Raw genomic sequence first — 19,002 nt, forward strand, 5'->3', positions numbered from 1 at the left:
TTTAACCAATAACATCCCAGTTAAAGTAACTATGGCAAGCTAGTTATTTATCTTCAGAACTTCCCATGGCCTTGAGGAATAACCTGGAAAAGGTTGAGCAGCTGCAACAGCCAGAATGCAAGGCCAAGGAAAGGATAACTCCTTTGTGAAGGGCTTTATCTTCTTTTTTTCTCCAACAGGCACCGCATCCCCAAGACTCAGTGGTGGCTGAAGCTTCGTCCCATCTTGAAGATTCTTGCCAAATACAAGATCGACTTGGATACCTCAGAGACAGCCCACCTAGAGCATATCACCCGCAAGAGAGTATCAGGTGAAGGCGCTCTGTGAACAGCTCGTGAGGCTGCTGCAGCTCTCTTGAAATTATGATGCTTTAAAATATCTATTAAAATAAATTCTATATTGGTATTTCCTTCCCCAGTTTAGCATGCAGCTGTCCATCTAGTGTCTTTGTGTCCATTGTTGGGGCTGCATGCATGCATGCTATAACTGAAGGAAGAAAGTACATCATAATGGAGTACCACATTTAAGCATATGGGCAGAAGATAAACATTTACTCTTTATTATATCCTGCCCTTCTTTTATAAAACTCTGGGAAGCTTATAATGGGTTCCTAGTGATCTTCCATCCAGGCACTGGCTGGTCTATTTGTTTTGCTTCAAAATTAGTTGCTCCGAGTCTATTCACCAAATTCTGCAGAGCTGTAAGCCATGAATTTCAAAAGGATGTAAATGCACGAGTTGACATTTGAACTGGACTGACCTTACTATTAGGATACATCCACTATTTGAACAAAAAAATGTCAACAAGCCCAAAATGCCTTCTTGGGTTCAATTTACAGTTGTGCTTTAGAATGCAAAGTCTTGTAAGTGCTCAAAATAAAGCAAACTGTTTGACTAGAGCAGGGGTCCTCAAACTTTTAAAGCTGGGGGACGGTTCACCGTCCCTCAGGCTGTTGGGGGACCAGACTAGAGTTTGAAAAAAAATGAACAAATTCCTGTGCACACCTTATTTGTAGTGCAAAAAAATGAAGGAATATCATATTGAAAATGAAGAATAATTTTAACCAACACAAACTTATCAGTATTTCAATGGGAAGTCTGGGCCTGCTTTTGGCTGATGAGATAGTCTTAATTGGGGTTGGTTTTGTGTGCCTTCAAGTTAGTTGAGACTATCACAAAGTTTTCTTGTCAAGATGTATTCAAAGGGAGCCTACCTTTGTCTTCATTTGAGGCTGAGAGACTGAATTAATGAAAGTCAACCTTTCTTTCTCTCTCTCTTTCTTCTCTCTCTTTGGGAGAGCCAGATAAAAGACCTTGGCAGGCCTATCTGGCCTGTGGGTCATAGCTTGAGGACCCCTGGACTAGAGTTTACAATATGGATTTCCTGTCATAGCAGCCCCATCTGGTGGTTGCTTGCAGGTTGAGTGCACTGGAAAAACTAAGCAATCAATCAGTGCTTATTTTAAACTGGATTGCATGTAGACTCTCCCTTTCATTACATGGAACCTCATCCCTGCTGTGCTTGAAGCACTGTCACAAACTATTCTGAAGGAGGGGGGCAACTGACATGCCAAGAGCTTAATCTGTCCTTCCTAGAATGCTTCTTCTTTGCTAAGATTTTCCATCCCACATTTGTAAGTTCAATTACTTTCTTCAAAACTGTCAAACAATAAAGCTTTCTAAGCCCTCAACTGGGAAGTGTAGGAGAGAAGTCTGCTTTGATCTGCCTTGTGTTTCAGTAGGCAAGGCCAATTCAACTCAACAGTTTGGTTCCTAGCAAGTCAAGGTGCTTGTGAGGTTACCAAAAGAAAGCTATGAATGTGAGGGCTCACACATCAAATGTACACAAAAGCCTGAGGGGAACTATCTGCCTGGAAGACACTAATAGGCTCACCTATTTGGAGGGGCGAACAGCTATCAACAGTCCACCTGATACAGGGGGATCATTGCATACCCTTTGATCTGAGCTGCTTTTCCTCACTGGCAACATTTCACATTTGATGCTCTTTCTGCAGCAAGAGGCATATCATCCACACACTTTGTGTATGTGTGTGTACTTATAGTGTCTGCCAGAGAATTTCAAGAGGAAATAAGAGATTAGTATGAACTATAAGAAGCTATTGTTACAGAGTCTAAAAACAATAAAAACACGTAATGCCATATAAAAGCTGTTCAGTACACAACACATTTAATCAACAAACTGTTAATATCTCACACAAGTAATTCGCTCAATAACCTTCCTCAGAGTAACAATATTCTTGGAAAGGGATACTCGAAGCTTACATCATGATTTGTTCCTTGCAAAAGATCTGCTAGGACAGATTCAAGCCCATGGGACAGAAGACTGCAGGCAAAGAGGATAAATTCTCTAAGGAAGACAACTGCAGCAGTGGTTCGACCTTTCCGTCCTGCATTTAAATGTATTGGACTACAACTCCTGTCAAACCAGACAGCAAAGCCAAAAGCCAAGCTGGCTGAGGATGGTAGGTGCTGTTCCATCACATCTGGAGAACACTGGACTTGAGAAGGATCAGTTGACAACAAAGATTGTCTTGATTGAAGGCGATCATTATGCCCCTGTTGCCATAATTAGTGGGTGCATCTGCTCAGTCTCCTTCCGACAGAATTGCATCCAACCCATCCCACTCAGTTGCCAGCATCACTCTGCAAATGTCCAACCAATATGCCATCTTGAGGGAGGGGAGACACCCAAGAACTCTCCAAACAGCTATGCTTTAAGAGTTGAAGACTCTCAGAAGCATACTCTGTTCTTAGAAATCAAAATCCTAATTAAACCCCTGGGTTTCTAGATAGCAGCCCTTGTTCTGGTCCAAGAAAAGGCTGATTTGTCCAATTATTCAGGTCTAAGACTTGTTTAGGCAGAGACCTAAGGCAGCAGGTAGAAATTGTGAAGACAGCAATATCAGAAGCATGCAGTAGTTGCTTGGCACTAAGGGACCTGTACCCAATGGAGATGGGAGAGGGAGCAAATGCACGTTGTAGCTTTCAGGGTTTTTTTTTTCTCCAATTCATAATGTCCAATATATAAGTTTAAAAATACAACCACCTCTATACGTATATACATAGCTGCTGAAAGAAAAGTTGTACAAGTGTCAAGGCATGAGTGAAAGCAAACCAGTAAACACCTGAACAGATTATAAAACTACTGCTGCAAAACTTGATGAAAAGAGCCCAGAAATGCTGTGGCCCTACAAAAGTTAAAAATGTGCTTCTTCAGCTTTAAAGCCATCAAACACACAGTGTGGACAGGAATTAACTTCCATATCACTACACAATGCATGGAGTCTATTGATGTACTGAGAGCTGTCTCACTAGTGATTTTTACAAGGAAATTAAGGGAGGGGGGAAGACTTTGACTAGCTTTGAAACAATTTTACCTGACTTCTTTTGAAGGAATCCTCTGAGACAACTTCAATAAGGCTTAGTCTAAACATAGAATGAGGTGGGAATATAATCTATTACTTTACACTTCCAATTCTCATATTCATATATATTTCTGAATACTTGTTTACTGCACAAACAAAAACCAGAGCAGCTTAAGAACCTATTTCCTGTGAGCTATTAGCTTTCTATTTGCAGCAAGCTTGTGCTTCTCCCTCACTCACAAACCAACCTCCAACTAGACTGAAGTAACATAAAACCATCACATCAGGACTCTACCTTTTTATTCTGTAGAATAACAACAAAACCTGGTCCAGGAATTGTGAGATAATTCTTCTTGTCGAGATCAATTTGGCACCTCTCACTGGACAAGAAGATGGTGTACTAGAAAAGGATCCCCTGATCTGGACAGGTGTAGATTAGCTTTTCAGATTGTTTAAATCCATCAAGCCCGCATAACCCTTAGAAAACCTTGTTCCTGGTAGCAAACCAGTTGGCAAGACAGGCCTGTCATCCCTTAACAGCTTGAATCAGGGTTATTAAATCACTGAACTGCTTTGCTATAACAAAATTCATTGGTACTTTTTTGTCCCACCCCAACTCATTAAACAGCTCTGAGAGAAGATGCCTCTATTTTCTGTCCATTAAATATTAGAGAACAGAAATCTGCAGAACTCTGCTGCAGTAGCTGAACAGTACTCTTTTGAGGCCACAAAGTTGCAAAGAGTGAGGAAAAATATCTTCCACCCTCCTTCATTTGGGAAAAATAATCCTACACTAATTGTAGCACAAGGAAAAGCTGAGGGAAATTGACTGAGAGCAGAGGGAGGAGGATTCACATTTGCCTGTGAGATTACAGACAGTGCTGTAAAATCTATCCATGTCACTGCAACGATCAGTGCAAAGTGCCCAGAAAGCAGCTGCACAGAAATCAACCAATCTGCACGATTAACAGACTCCAACAAAGCTTTCAGCTGTCACTTAAGCAGCACATATTCTTTCAGCGATTCAGGCAAAGGCAGTTCCTTCACGGCATCTGGCAGGAATTGCACTCCCAGGCTGTGGCGCACTGCATACCGTGACAGCGTCTTTAAGGTGCCTGGGGCAGAGCAGAGCGTGGTCAGTTTCTCACACAGCTGCTGATCCCGCAGGACTTCCCGGGGCATGGCCCCGTTCTTACGCAATTCAAAGTGTCCAACCGCTTGGTGGAGGAGGTCAAAGCAGGAGTCTTCCCTCTCAGTGCCAAGTCCTCTGACCAGGAGGGCAACCACCCTCGATATTGGGGTCTGCCCTTTCAGGTTGACCACCCGGACCTCAGCCCCATATTCCAGAAGGATGCTCACGCTTTCTAGGTTCCCCTTCATTGCTGCCCAGCTCAGGGGGGTGTCATTGTTGTAATCCAGAGCATTGACAAAGGCACCACTTTCTAAGAGTGTTCGGACGCATTCAGCATTGTTCTTAAAGGCGGCCCAGTGGAGGGGTGTGTCCTTGTTGCCATCCAAGGCATTTGGATTTGCCCCGTATTCTAAGAGGATTTCCACACAGGTCTCATCCTTCTCTGCCGCATAATGGAGAGCTGTTCGGTTGTACCCATCAAGGGCATTGACCTGCAAAAACAGAAAGGAGATGTTTCAGCATTCGAATGTAAGGCCGTTTGAGCATCTGCAGGGGGTGGGTGGGGGTAAATGTTCAACCCAACCTGTCAATTGTACCAACATGCCTAACACACGCAGAGGTGTCATGGTGCTGCATATAGTTTGGAATTTTAGCTGATTGTTTATCTTTTTTTTAAAAAGGAGTTGGCTGCTATTATTACATGGGGTACTTGAGAGAGCCATTTGGTGAAAAATCCTGTGGAAAAAAATTACATATTGGCAGATTCTACATTATGGGCCACATGCACCCAGAGGGCCACATTTTGTCTATGCCTGATTTCAATGCCTTTGCAGGGGGGGATGTTTTTGGATACCCACTCTTCCAATACACAAGGTCTGAATACAGTACTGAAAATTTCTGCTGAAAACTGACACTGAAAGTACAACCTTCATCTTCCCAATGCCGATGCTGCTGAAAATTTTCAGCTGGACTAAGGACAAGGAGGGAATGGGGGACATTAAAAGCCTCTGCAAAAATGGGGCTTGTTTATCAGAATCTTTGTTAAATGAGGTACGTCTGTCCAGTAAAGAGAAATAATGAGTGCGGAAGTACTTTAGTTCAGTTGTAATACAAAAGTATGACTACACATGAAAAATGTCAATTAATCTATCATATGGTAAAAAAGATTTTAAGAATATGAATGTGATAGAAACCAAAGCTGAAAAAGCATCTATCAACATCAGTGTTAATACAGTAGAGTCTCACTTAGAATCATAGAATCATAGAATAGTAGAGTTGGAAGAGACCTCATGGGCCATCCAGTCCAATCCCCTGCCAAGAAGCAGGAAATCGCATTCAAAGCACCCCCGACAGATGGCCATCCAGCCTCTGCTTAAAAGCCTCCAAAGAAGGAGCCTCCACCATAGTCCGGGGCAGAGAGTTCCACTGCTGAACAGCTCTCACAGTCAGGAAGTTCTTCCTGATGTTCAGGTGGAATCTCCTTTCCTGTAGTTTGAAGCCATTGTTCCGCGTACTAGTCTCCAGGGCAGCAGAAAACAAGTTTGCTCCCTCCTCCCTATGACTTCCCCTCACATATTTGTACATGGCTATCATGTCTCCTCTTAGCCTTCTCTTCTGCTGGCTAAACATGCCCAGTTCTTTAAGCCTCTCCTCATAGGGCTTGTTCTCCAGACCTTTGATCATTTTAGTTGCCCTCCTCTGGACGCATTCCAGCTTGTCAACATCTCCCTTCAACTGTGGTGCCCAGAATTGGACACAGTATTCCAGGTGTGGTCTGACCAAGGCAGAATAGAGGGGGAGGACTTCCCTGGATCTAGACGCTATACCCCTATTGATGCAGGCCAAAATCCCATTGGCTTTCTTAGCAGCCGCATCACATTGCTGGCTCATGTTTAACTTGTTGTCCACGAGGACTCCAAGATCTTTTTCACATGTACTGCTGTCTAGCCAGGCGTCCCCCATTCTGTATCTTTGCATTCCATTTTTTCTGCCGAAGTGAAGTATCTTGCATTTGTCCCTGTTGAACTTCATTTATCCAAGACTCGCTTATCCAAGGTTCTGGATTATCCAAGGCATTTTTGTAGTCAATGTTTTCAATATATCATGATATTTTGGTGCTAAATTCGTAAACACAGTAATTACAACATAACATTACTGCTTATTGAACTAATTTTTCTGTCAAATTGTTGTATAATATGATGTTTTGGTGCTTAATGTGCAAAAACATAACCTAATTTGATGTTTAATAGGCTTTTCCTTAATCCCTCCTTATTATCCAAGATATTCACTTATCCAAGGTTCTGCCGGCCCATTTAGCTTGGATAAGTGGGACTCTACTGTATACGCGCCTTGATTTGATGTGATTTCACAGTTCCTCTAAGAAGCTGAAGTTTATGGGAGGGAGTAGATCATCCCATGTTAACGCTTTAAAACCTATTTCACCACCTTTTGATGGGGTGACAAATTCTGATACACATTTTGTTAGTTTTTCCTTTCACTGCTATGAGGATCTTTTTTCACAATGAAAGAATTTAATAAAATATACATTATCTTGCTTTGTATTACGGAGACAACCAAACCTAACATATTAGCTGTAATTCAGTAGATAATGTGGCAAGCTCATGGTTAAACTGCATTCTCAAAGACAAAGAGGAACACTTCAATCATAAGCCAATTGATTGGAGCCAAAAACCAAAGAACTTCAAGTAGTTTATCATGCCCCAAAGGGCCTGGGATCCTTGAAAGTGGCAATTTTTACTCTGCCATACTGGTTGGCACTTTTGAAACTTGGGGAACTTCCAGAATCAAACTATAAAAAATAGAAATACAATTTCCCCTTCTATAAAATTCTATCTGTGAGGATATACTGCCAGATAAATAATGTGATTTCTGAAAAAAGTGACATGTAAAAGTGACATTTTGCTGGAAATGTTATATGTGTTACTTAATAAAATGATAGTTTTACTCTAAATATATTTTCCAAGGCATTTTGAAATTTATAAACCAAAAATGTATAGAGTGATAGGCTGCTGTCCCCAAAAGTGAAATTTAATATTTCTTCCCTATTAACCTTTGGCTCTACCTACTGGGTGTCCAGGTGTTGCTACCTGGAACATTTCTCCTTTCCTGGAAATGATAATCAGTACTATGAGTTCCCTAGAGGAGATAGGGCAGATTATTATTATTATTATTATTATTATTATTATTATTATTATTATTGAACAAGGACAGAGAAATAAAGTCATGCCATCTGGGCACAAGATATGTTGTGCTAAGTGACCTGGAAAAGGGGAAGGAAGCTTGAAAAGAGGCTGCTCTCTGTCGCTGTTTTAATAAGCAGGGCCTCTTTCCGGTAAGAAAAAATATCAGTAACTTCAGTGCAGACACAAAAATCTATGAGCATAACTAAAGGATTTCAGTTGTATACCTAAATATAAAAATTATGTCTCAATAATTTTTATATCTCAATAAGTACTTTAACACAATTGGACAAAACCGTTCTTCAGTTGTGAAATAAACAGTAGCTTTCCTAAAATCTGTATTTAATTTGTTTTATAAATGATTTTTATATCCAACTTTTTCTTTATTCAATTCAATTTTCAATGTATGCTCTACTCCTCCCCATTTTTTCTCATAAAAACTCTATTAAACAGGTTCAGCTGAAAAAACATGACTGGATCGAACATCACCCAATAAGTTTCATGGCTCAGGGAGACCACCACCTGAATTTTTCAAATCCAAATTCAACATTCTCATCACTCCATCAAAGTATGTGCCATACTTTTGGCTAATTATGATTTCCAGTTTGCCCAGATATATAGTGATGAAGGGAAGTACACACCAGCAGATTGTCCAGTGCATTTCATACTTATTATGCTGGACTTTGGATGCACTAATAGAGCTCAGTTGGATAACAATGATGCATGTTTTACAAGAAAAGGAAAACCCATACTCCAAAAAAAAGTTACTTTCTCTCAGCCTCATCCTAGCTGCAATATTAAGGTGAAAATATTTTAAAATCTATTACAAATCCCATCATAATTGCATACATCAGCCTAAAACAGGTTCCCTGGATTAGTTCTTAAGCTGTAATTAAGTTCTTACCTCAGCTCCTTTTTCCAACAACAGCTCAATGCAGTCGGCATCGGCAACCATGCAAGCACAGTGTAGTGGTTTCAATGTACCATGCATACAGTTAACATCCGCACCCTAATAGAACAAAGTAGAGAAAATGAGGGAAGTTTAGCAATTACATCTATAGTGGACTACATTCGAAGTCAAATATTGACAACTTACTCTTCCCACTGAAAAGCAACTGATGCCAATCAGAATGCTTCCTATCTATCTAGGATAAGATAGGGGGCATAAAACAATCAAAAAGTCTAGTTCATTAGAACCTCATCATACATGTTGCTATTTGTTTACTGCAAAAAAAACCAGCCAAAATTGGACAGAATCCAAAGGTATCTACAAAGGAAAATGAGATTTATGTTGCAGGGTGCTAAAAAGATGGCCTTTATTTACTGAAAAGACCCAGGTTATCCCCAGACTAGTTACATTTAGGGAGAGCCAACTCATTATTGAAACTATTGTACAAAAACTGGGATAAAATTAATGCACCCTATGGCCATCCCAGCCAATGGATTGACTTACCACCTTTCTAATAGTTGCTGGGAATTAATAAAATGAAGCACCTGGCAACATCAATCAAGCCTAACATGGAACCTCCATCTGTAACATCTGAGTAATTGAAAGCTGAAGTAATCTTAGCACTGACCTTTGGAGCTAAGTGTTACATTTCCTTTGAAGATGAGAAATGTCACATTTAAATAAGCTTGAGGAAAAGTGGTCACAGAATTCGGAGCACTTTGTTCTGCTAATGAACTAAACCAACTTCATTTTGTTTATTTTTATGGAGTCAAAAAAACTCTTAAAGACTACTTCTTCCTTCTAAATCTACCAGTGATAAAGTGTAGTTTTCTGGTCACAAATAATTGCTTCAAAACTCTGCCCCTTCCAGTATTTTTTAAAAACTATTTTCTTCCCTATAAATTGTTTTTCATGTAGTCTAGAACTAGTTGTAAAAAGAACTGCTGCCTAACATCTGCAGGGTCACCTAACTGGATTCAGATCCAGAGCTTTTTAGAGATTCTAAAAATAACAAGCTTTCAAAATAAAGCAAAATGCTTCCACAGGTTTGTCACATACCCTCCTGATAAGGTCTTCAACATTGTCATGTGGGAAGGATCTGATAGCTGCTATAGTTCGGATCAAACGCTCTGACAAAGAATATTTACTCTGAATGCTCTGCATTATATACCACATACTGGAACTCAGTTCCTCAGCTTGCTTCACATGCTCCAAGTGAGCTGGGGAAAAGAAATCAGACATAAAATAAAAATTTAAGTTTACATCTTCCTTTCTACAAATGTCTGGCCAAGCCACCCCATAATAACGTAATTACAGGGTGGCTAGAAACCATTTGTCAACAATAACATAAAGCATAAGAGCTGTCTGATTCTCTCATGTTCATTACTTGGTTACTGCAGCTTCAAGTAGTGACTTCATAAAATAATAATAATGATAATAATAATAATAATAATAATAATAATAATAATAATAATAATAATACTTTATTTTTCTATCCCGCCACCATCTCCCCCAAGGGACTTGGGGTGACTAACATGGGGGTGCAGCCCAAAACAGAACAAAGTATAACTGTTTAAAACACATGTCAAAAATTAAAAACAAAGATACAACAATCAAATAAAATGATTGATTAAAACATTACATACAATAAAACATATAATAACCAGGCAAGTGAATTAATAATACAAACATCAACCACTATGGGTAAAAGGGAGTCGGGCCTAAGAAGATACTTGATTTCAAGGCCTTTTAATAAAGTGCATGGACAGTGTCAAAGAGTCAGCTGAAATAATGTGGAATAGGGTAAATAGGAAGGGAAACAATGAGTTAGGAGGCAAAGTGTCAGTGATAAGGTCTATCATGTTGATGGCTGTTCAAATGCACACTGAAAGAGCCATGTCTTCAGCTGCTTGATGAAGGCAGACAGGGTTGGGACCAATCTAATCTCCCTAGGCAGGGAAATCCAGAGCCAAGTGGCCACTACAGAGAAGGCCCTCTCCCTCGTTCCAGCAAGCCGAGTGTGCGATAGAGAAGGGAATGAGAGGAAGGCCTCCCCTGAGGATCTAAGAGATCGTGTAGGCTCATAGGGGGAAAGGTGGTTGCAAAGGTAGGCGGGTCCCAAGTCATTCAGGGCTTTGTAGGTGAGTACCTGCAGCTTGAATTGGGATGGGAAAATGACCGGCAGCCAATGGAGCTCCTTGAACAGGGGGTTGACCGCTCCTTGTAAGTTGTTCCGGTTAACAGTCTGGCTGCCGATCGTTGGACTAATTGAAGTTTCCAGGCCGTCTTCAAGGGGAGCCCCACGTAGAGTGCATTGCAATAATCCAACCTGGAGGTAACTAAGGCATGGACCACCATGGCTAGTCAGACTTCACGAGGTATGGTTGCAGCTGGTTTTAGTTGTGCAAAGGCCCTCCCAGCCACTGCCGACACCTGAGCATCAGCGATGAGTCCAGGAGGACCCCCAAATGGCGGACCTGCGCCTTCAGGGGGAGTGTGACCCCATCGAGCACAGGTTACCATCCTATGCCCTGATAGGTCAAGCAACTGACCTGGAGGACCTCTGTCTTGTCAGGATTAAGCTTCAGCTTGTTTGTCCTCATCCAGCCCAGCACAGCGGCCAGGCACTGGTCCAGAATCCGAGGGGCTTCCTTGGAATTCGGTGGAAAGGAGTAGTAGAGTTGGGTGTCATCTGTGTAAAGATGGCATCCAACTCCAAAACCCCGGATGACCCCTCCCAGCGGTTTCATGTAGATATTAAAAAGCATGGGGAACAGAACAGAACCTTGCGGGACCCCACAGGTCAATGGCCAGGGGTCCGAGCAGGAGTCCCCCAGCTTCACCAACTGGGAATGGCCCTCCAGGAAGGACTAGAGCCAGTACCCCCAAGGCCCATCCTGGAGAGCCGTCCCAGAAGGATACCATGGTCGATGGTATCGAAAGCCGCTGAGATCAATTTATAGAGAAATGTGAACCAGCAGGGTCACACTCCCCCTGTCCAGTTTCTTATGGAGGTCATCCACCAAGGCGACCAAAGCCTCTGTGACTGGTCAAGGAAGTCGGTGTCCTCTAGGAATCCCTGGAGCTGGGAGGCAACCACCCGTTCAAGCACTTTGCCCAAAAATGGGAGGTTAGAAATTAAGGAATCTTGGGCAAACCATGTTATCTCAGCCTCAGAGAAAGGCAAACCCACTCCAAACAAACCTTGCCAAGAAAACCCTGTGATAGGTTGTTGTTTTTAAATTGTAAATTATACAATGTAAAAAGTTACAAAACATAAATAGTAAATTGGAATTAAATATTACAATTTTAAAATACTGATCAAGACAAGTGAAAACTGTTAAAAACCATTCCTAACTGCATGGGAAAGGCAACCGGGGGGGGGGGGGAGGGTTGTCTTTGAGAGGGTGGTGGGACTTATGAGAAGCTGCACTTTAGGGCAGTGGTTCCCAATCTTTGCGCCTCCAGGTGTTTTGGACTTCAGCTCCCACAATTTTTAACATCTGGCAAGCTGACTGGGATTTCTGGGAGTTGAAGTCCAAAACACCCGGAGGATCAAAAGTAGGGAACCACTGCTTTAGGGTGCTTTATCACACTAGAGCTGAAAAAGTAGGCAAAGAGTATGAATCCCATCTGAAATTCTGTGGCTGCGTCCTGCAGAATTCTGGGGCTTGTAGTTTAGTGAGACCCAGGATCTCTCTGGCTGAGCATTTAAAGGCCCTTTCCCTAAACTAAAAGCCCCAGAATTCTGCAGGAGGCAGCCACAGGGTTTCAGATGGAATGCGTATTCTTTGAGCTCTGATGTGATACAGTGTTGGTTTCCATGAGTCAAAAAGTGCTTGAAAGTATACCACAACTATGTTTTATTAAAGGTCAACCTGACTGTGTAATGAGTATGCACTGAATTTCTTCAGAACTCATGTTATTAATATCCAATCTGTTCTGTGGACTTTGAAAGCAGGCTCACATCACCTGCATAACATTTCAATATCAGTTTTTTATTTCAGTATGCTGGGCAATTAGCTTATTTGTTGCATATATAAAAATGTTTATTATCAACACTGTTTTCTGAATAGCCACTATGCTTTAAAAACACACACAGTCCCATATTTAAGCATTAGCTCAATTACCAGAGTCAACAAGGAATTCCACACAAGTGAAAAAGCTGGCAAAGGAAAGAGAAGTCCTCCTACGCTGAGCACAGAAATACAGCAGGAATTGATGTTACAGGAGAGAGGGATCTCTTTGTTTTTCCTCAGCCAGATTCCATTAGGCTGGTGATTCAGGGGGAGGGCAGAGTTGCAGCACTTACTTTCAAGGTACAATTTAGTTTTAACCAAAGTGGTATTCCTTGCCTGAGAAAATCCCATGAAGCACCAATATAATCATACTCATAGAATAAAAGAGTTGGAAAAGATAATGTGGGCAATCTAGTCCCAACTGCACTTGGGACTGAGAGGAGATCTTAGTGCCCCTGCTGGTTCATAGAGATGTGGTCTCGAAGATAGGCTGGACCCAAAGCATATAGGGCTTTATAGGTAATAACCTGCACTGTGAATTGGGTCTGGAAACTCATTGGCAGCCAGTGGAGCTGCTTTAGTAGGGGCATGGTACGCTCCCTATAACCAGCTCCAGTTAGTAATCTGGCTGCCAACCTTTGCACTAAGTGCAGTTTCCAAGCCGTCTTCAAAGGCAGCCCTATGTAGAGTGCATTGCAGTAGTCCATTCTAGATGCAAATAAGGTGTGGACCACCGAGGCCAAATCAGGCTTTTCAAGGTACAGTCACAGCTAGCGCACATAGCCAGAAAAAAAATTCGGCGGGCTTTTTGAAAAATTGGGGGGGGGGGGGTTGAACCCCTAACCCCCCCCCCCCCCCCCCCCCAGCTACAGACCTGTCAATATCTGCTTGAGATAGTGCCTGGATTTGGTTAACCAGTTAAAATTCATGAGTAAACCAGGTTTTTTTAAAACCTGAAAAATTTCGGGGGTGGTTTGAACCCCTAACCCCCCCCCCCCCCCCACACACACACACACACACACTACAGGCCTGCCTCCCAGCCACCATCAATTACAATCAAAATACTTAACAGTTCATAATTCTGTATATTTTTGCATTTCCCTCCCCCCAAAAATATAGACATCTTTAACAGGATGAGTAACATTCCAAGAGGAGAGAAGTATTGTGAGAAACTACAAGTGAGACTCCAAGGAAGAAACTGCAATTGCTGCGCAGGGAGGACGATTTGAATGCCTTCCATAAAATCGAAATTTAGGATGGATTCTGTCCATCATTCTTATAACATTTCTAATCACCGGTGTATTCACGTAGCCTGAAAACCATCACCATAACAATGTTTACTTTGGGAGTGGGGGCATTTCAAATTAGGGCCCTTCTATATTGCCATATAAAATCCACATTATCCGCTTTGAACTGGATTATAGGGCAGCGTAGACTCAGACAATCCAGTTCAAAGCAGATAATGTGGATTATATGGCAGTGTAGAAGGGGCCTCATTGATGCAGAATCCATGGAAAAGAGAGGCCTCTTTTGAGGTGTGTCTGGTGCTCTCTGCTTGGAAAGGAATACCACTCTATCCTGTTGCTTCTGAAAGTCAATACACACCCTACGCTTTTCTGTTTGCTTCGGAACCCCAAAAACAAGAACGACACGGCCATAAGTAAATTGAACCGGCAATATCCCTCACCCTGCCCCCCCCCCCCCATCGCCATTTTATTCACCTCAGTTTCAACTCACCAACCCAAGGACCCTCTGCTTGCTGCCTGCCTTATCCGGAAGTTCCCGCCCACCGGAAGCGAATGAGCTGTCATCGCGAAGGCTAGACAGGTCCGTTATTGCCACTCAGACCGTTCTCTTTTAGCCCCGCCCCTCAGGCCGTGCACTTGTCACGCGTCTTCTCCAATCACGTCCGCGTATGGCCCATAAGGACCGCCTCCAGTACAAAGAAGGCTACCTGGCTCCCCCTCCCAATCTCCTGAAGAGTGGATAGACATATATTGGGTATATCAACGCTGCAAAATGAATGCAATGGCTCAATGCTATGGGATTTGTAGTTTGGGAAGGCACCAGCTCTCTTTGGCAGAGGAAGGTATTAGAGAACATAACCTTTTAGAGAAGAGCCAAAAATCTCTTTGGAGCAGAATCTCTGTTTTAGTATACAACCAAATATAATTATGCTAGGCAGTGGTTTCAGTTGTTAGACTGAATAACCAGTTATCTTTGAATCTGTTAGGAATTTGCCTGTGCATAAAATCAGCAGAGCTTTTGAAGTGTTTTTCAGTGCCCAAAATATATAAGAGGTAAAAAGGTAAAGGTTTTCCCCTGACGTTAAGTCCAGTCATGTATGACTCTGGGGGTTAGTGCTCATCTCTATTTCTAAGCCGAAGAGCCGGCGTTGTCCGTAGACACCTCCAAGGTCATGTGGCCAGCATGACTGCATGGAGCACCGTTACCTTCCCGCCGGAGCGGTACCTATTGATTTACTCACATTGGCATGTTTTCGAACTGCTAGGTTGGCAGAAGCTGGAGCTAACAGTGGGCGCTCACTCCACTCCCGGGGTTTGAACCTGGGACCTTTCGGTCTCCAGCTCAGTGCTTTAATGCACTTCACCACCGGGGTACTTTCCCATAAAACAACTTGTTTCATATCATGCATTCAAGAGACAAAAATGAAGCAGACTTTGATGGAAATATTAGGTTTACTCACAACTTTCATGTGTTCAGCATACAGAGTTACAAAAACTTATTAGCCCAGTTTCAAATATCTTTGAGATGGTTCCCTGTACCAGCCGGCCGGGGCATCTGTCTTGTAACAAAACAGCTATTGACAGGTCACATAGTTAAAAGGAAGAGAGAGGAGAAAGAGGAGAGCATGTGGTCTGCAGCCCCTTTTATAACTTCTCAGAAACCATAGAGTAAAGGAAACTGCACACCAGAACAAACATACAGGAAACAGTAAGCAAAATGATCATAGACAAACAGATTGCTAGAGAAGGCTTGATGAAGGTTATCATTTTCAACAGAATGGAGTTAATTTCCTTAGAATCATAGAACCATAGAGTTGGAAGAGACCTCATGAGCCATCCAGTCCAATCGCCTGCCAAGAAGCAGGAAAATCGCATTCAAAGCAGCCCCAACAGATCTTCCTGATTTTGTACTGCAATTTCTGTCATGGCAAAAGGCTACTTACATTACTCCTTTCCCAGTAACATAGAGAAAGAGTCCTTTGCACCTGACAGAGTCTAGAAACCTCTTATCAAGAAAAAACCCCCCACAGAATTATTTGATGGTGCATGCTTCTGGATTGGCAATGCACCATGTCTTTAAGAGGCAGATATGATCTTCCAAGTATGTCTACTGTCACACATGATCCCATATAGGGCAATTATGATATAAGTAATTATATTTATCTGAGAAAGGGCCTAAATACCCTCAGTGCATAAGATCCTGTAGGCTATGTTTCAAAGAAACTGGCAATACCAAATTTTGAGTATTCCTTTCCTAAGAAAACCCCATGATATTTATGGGGTCTGCCCAAAATGTAAATTGATGTTCAATGTGTTGTCAAAGGCTTTCATGCCTGGTTTTTCATGGCCGGAATCACTGGGTTGCTGTGCGTTGTTCAAGTTGTATGGCCCTGTTCCAGCAGCATTCCCTCCTGACGTTTCGCCTGCATCTGTGAGGATTGTTGGAAATAAGGCTAGTGGAGTGTATACATATTTGGAATGTCCAAGATGGGAGAAAGAACCCTTGTCTGTTTGAAGCCAGTGTGAATGTTGCAGTTAGCAAGATTGATTAGCATTTAGTAACCTTGCAGCTGCAAATGCAATCAGTGGGGGGCTGTTATTTACTTAATACTTTGTTCAACTTGATTGTTTGCTGTCTGGAATTCCCTTCTTTCTGTGTGGCGTTCTTTATTTACTATCTCGATTCTTGCATTTACATTCATTAACATGAATAACGTAAATATATAAAACATAAATAAAGGTAACAGGTATTTTCCATCCTTTGGTATGCTAGAAAGTGAGAAACTACCTTGCCTAAGTAGACATCAAAAGCGAAGTATGCACCATTCATGAAGAATAAAGGAAACCTGGCCAGTAATCAGAAGTATTAGTGACCTTGCAATATATTTCACATTTATAATTTATTGTCTTGCCTCCAATTTTTGAAAACGCCTATTGCGCCCGGCTATTGGTTGTTGTTGAGCGTATGCTTTTATGATTTTTCTATGTTTTTCTGTATTAATTCACTGTAATTGAATATATCTTATATTGTTGTATTTTATTGTTGTATTACTCGGCTTGGTCTCCATGTAAGCCACCCCAAGACCCTTCGGGGAGATGGAGGTGGGATATAAGAATAAAGTTATTATTGTTGTTATTATTATTATTGTTATTATTATTATTATTATTATTAATGTTTTATTCATAGAATAATAGCAGAGCACCCCTGTGAGATCAGAAGAAAGAACCAGAAAGTCCATCACCTTGCTTCTCTTAGAGGCCCTTCCACACAGCCCTATATCCCAGAATATCAAAGCAGAAAATCCCACAATATCTGTTTTGAACTGGTTTATCTGAGTCCACACTGCCATATATCCCAGTTCAAAGCAGATAATATGAGATTTTATTCAGCTGTGTGGAAGGGGCCTCAGTGACACCTAGGGCAAGTCACACTTTCTCAGCCTCAGAGGAAGACAAAGGTAAAGGCAAACAAATCCTCCTCTGAACAAATCTTGCCAAGGAAATCCTGTGGTTGTAAATCACCTGAAGGCACAAAACAACCACAAATGCATATAGTGGTGGGCAAGACCACAGCCAGAACAATTTTTTGGGGGAGGGGGGTTGAAACTTTTTTTAGCGAATAATGAAGAGTAGTTGCATAATGCAAAATAATTTAGAAATCGGACTCCATCAATAAACTTCAGTGGACACTTAAGACAGATAAACTTCAGTGAACGCTCATAATAATTTGGTTAATCAGTTAAAATTCATGAGTAAACCAAATTTTTAAGGAAAAAACTGAAAAATTGGGGGGGGGGTGAACCCCTACCCCCCCCCCCCCCCTTCCCAGCTACAGCCCTGGTTGTGAGACAAGAGTTCATTCCACATTAGCGGATGGTTACTGTTCTGGCTATTGCAGAGTATCTCCACCAGCTTTTTCTCCTCCAATAGCTTGCTTTTTGTCAAAGAGGACAAAATCCTCCAAACAACCTTATAGCATAGGCTAGGCAGAGGCCCCTTCTACACTGCCATATAAAATCCAGATGATCTGTTTTGAACTGGATTATATGGCAGTGTAGGTTCATATATTCCAATTCAAAGCAGATAATCTGCATTTTATATGGCAGTGTAGAAGAGGACTAGGAGCCCCGGTGGCACAGTGTGTTAAAGCACTGAGCTGCTGAACTTGCAGACCGAAAGGTCGCAGGTTCAAATCCCGGGAGCAGAGTGAGTGCCCGGTGTTAGCTCCAGCTTCTGACAACCAGCCGTTCAAAAACATGCCAATGTGAGTAGATCAATAGGTACCGCTCCGGCAGGAAGGTAATGGTGCTCCATGCAGTCATGCTGACCACATGACTTTGGAGGTGTCCACGGACAACGCCGGCTCTTCGGCTTAGAAATGGAGATGAGCATCAGCCCCCAGAGTCAGACATGACTGGACTTAACATCAGGGGAAACCTTTACCTTTATAGAAGAGGCCTGGGGCCCCTTTTACAAGGCTGAATAAAATACCTGGAAAATCACTGGAATATATGTCAGTGTGGACTCAGATAACCCAGTTCAAAGCAGATATTGTGTGATTTTCTGCCTTGATATTCTGAGTTATATGGCTGTGTGGAAGGGCCCTGAGATGGTTGAATGGATGGATTTGAAACCAAACCTTCCCAGACTTTAAAAAAATCCCAACCACTATTCTACACTTTGCAGCAAATATCCACAGACTCTGAAAGACAACATAGCACGATGCTTACCGTCTCCCTATGATCTTGAAGAAACTCCTCCTGGGGACCTTTTGGCAGAAGAAAATGCATGCAGTTTTGGTACCCAATTGCATCTTTCTCTAGGTGTATCTACACTGTAGAATGGATGCGGTTTGATCCCACTTTGATTTCCCTGGCTCAAGGCTCTGGCATCCAGGGAGCTGTAGTTTGGTGAGGCACCAACAGGGAAGGTTAAAGAACTTGCAAAACTACAGACCCAAGGATCTCATAGCGTTGAGCCCTGGCAGTTCCAAGTGGGATCAAACTGCGTCCATTCATCAGTGCAGATGCACCCTGCCTATGTATGTGCGCTTCTAGACACTTCCAGGAA

The 19,002-nt window shown here is 42.1% G+C and overlaps 2 protein-coding genes across 7 annotated transcripts in view; one reads left to right on the plus strand and one right to left on the minus strand.

Annotated features, from left to right (window-relative positions):
• The window catches only part of pfkm (phosphofructokinase, muscle), a 61,315-nt gene extending 59,625 nt beyond the window's left edge, over positions 1 to 1,690 (plus strand). For all 3 annotated transcript variants that reach the window (XM_003227828.4, XM_008121206.3, XM_062971587.1), the window contains exon 23: positions 180 to 1,690. In XM_003227828.4, coding sequence (XP_003227876.1) covers positions 180 to 327 — 148 coding nt within the window. In that variant the 3' untranslated portion in view covers positions 328 to 1,690. The remainder of the gene's footprint in view (positions 1 to 179) is intronic.
• Positions 1,691 to 2,170: 480 nt separating this feature from the next.
• asb8 (ankyrin repeat and SOCS box containing 8) lies at positions 2,171 to 18,810 on the minus strand. 4 transcript variants are annotated; one of them, XM_008121197.2, is made up of 4 exons: positions 18,663 to 18,810; positions 9,726 to 9,886; positions 8,622 to 8,726; positions 2,171 to 5,008 (listed from the first exon to the last, which is right to left on the minus strand). In XM_008121197.2, the coding sequence occupies exons 2-4, from the start codon at positions 9,840 to 9,842 to the stop codon at positions 4,379 to 4,381; spliced, it is 852 nt and encodes a 283-aa protein (XP_008119404.2). In that variant the 5' UTR covers positions 9,843 to 9,886; positions 18,663 to 18,810; the 3' UTR covers positions 2,171 to 4,378. The 4 variants fall into 4 exon arrangements, with proteins under 4 accessions (XP_008119404.2, XP_008119402.2, XP_008119403.2 ...); XM_008121195.3 differs by lacking the exon at positions 18,663 to 18,810 and adding an exon at positions 14,423 to 14,580; XM_008121196.3 differs by lacking the exon at positions 18,663 to 18,810 and adding an exon at positions 14,407 to 14,549.
• Positions 18,811 to 19,002: the final 192 nt, after the last annotated feature.

This window comes from Anolis carolinensis, chromosome 2 (genome assembly GCF_035594765.1).
Source record: "Anolis carolinensis isolate JA03-04 chromosome 2, rAnoCar3.1.pri, whole genome shotgun sequence".
In the NCBI taxonomy this organism is placed as follows: Eukaryota; Metazoa; Chordata; class Lepidosauria; order Squamata; family Dactyloidae; genus Anolis; species Anolis carolinensis.

Bases quoted from the DNA above. Each gene is read 5' to 3' on its own strand.
- asb8 (XM_008121197.2), bottom strand. From the start codon at position 9,842: ATGTGGTATATAATGCAGAGCATTCAGAGTAAATATTCTTTGTCAGAG. The intron at 8,727-9,725 runs GTATGTGACAAA...TTGTTCTATTAG, and splicing joins TTGAAGACCTTATCAGGAGG to GGTGCGGATGTTAACTGTAT. The intron at 5,009-8,621 runs GTAAGAACTTAA...CTGTTTTTGCAG, and splicing joins TGTTGGAAAAAGGAGCTGAG to GTCAATGCCCTTGATGGGTA.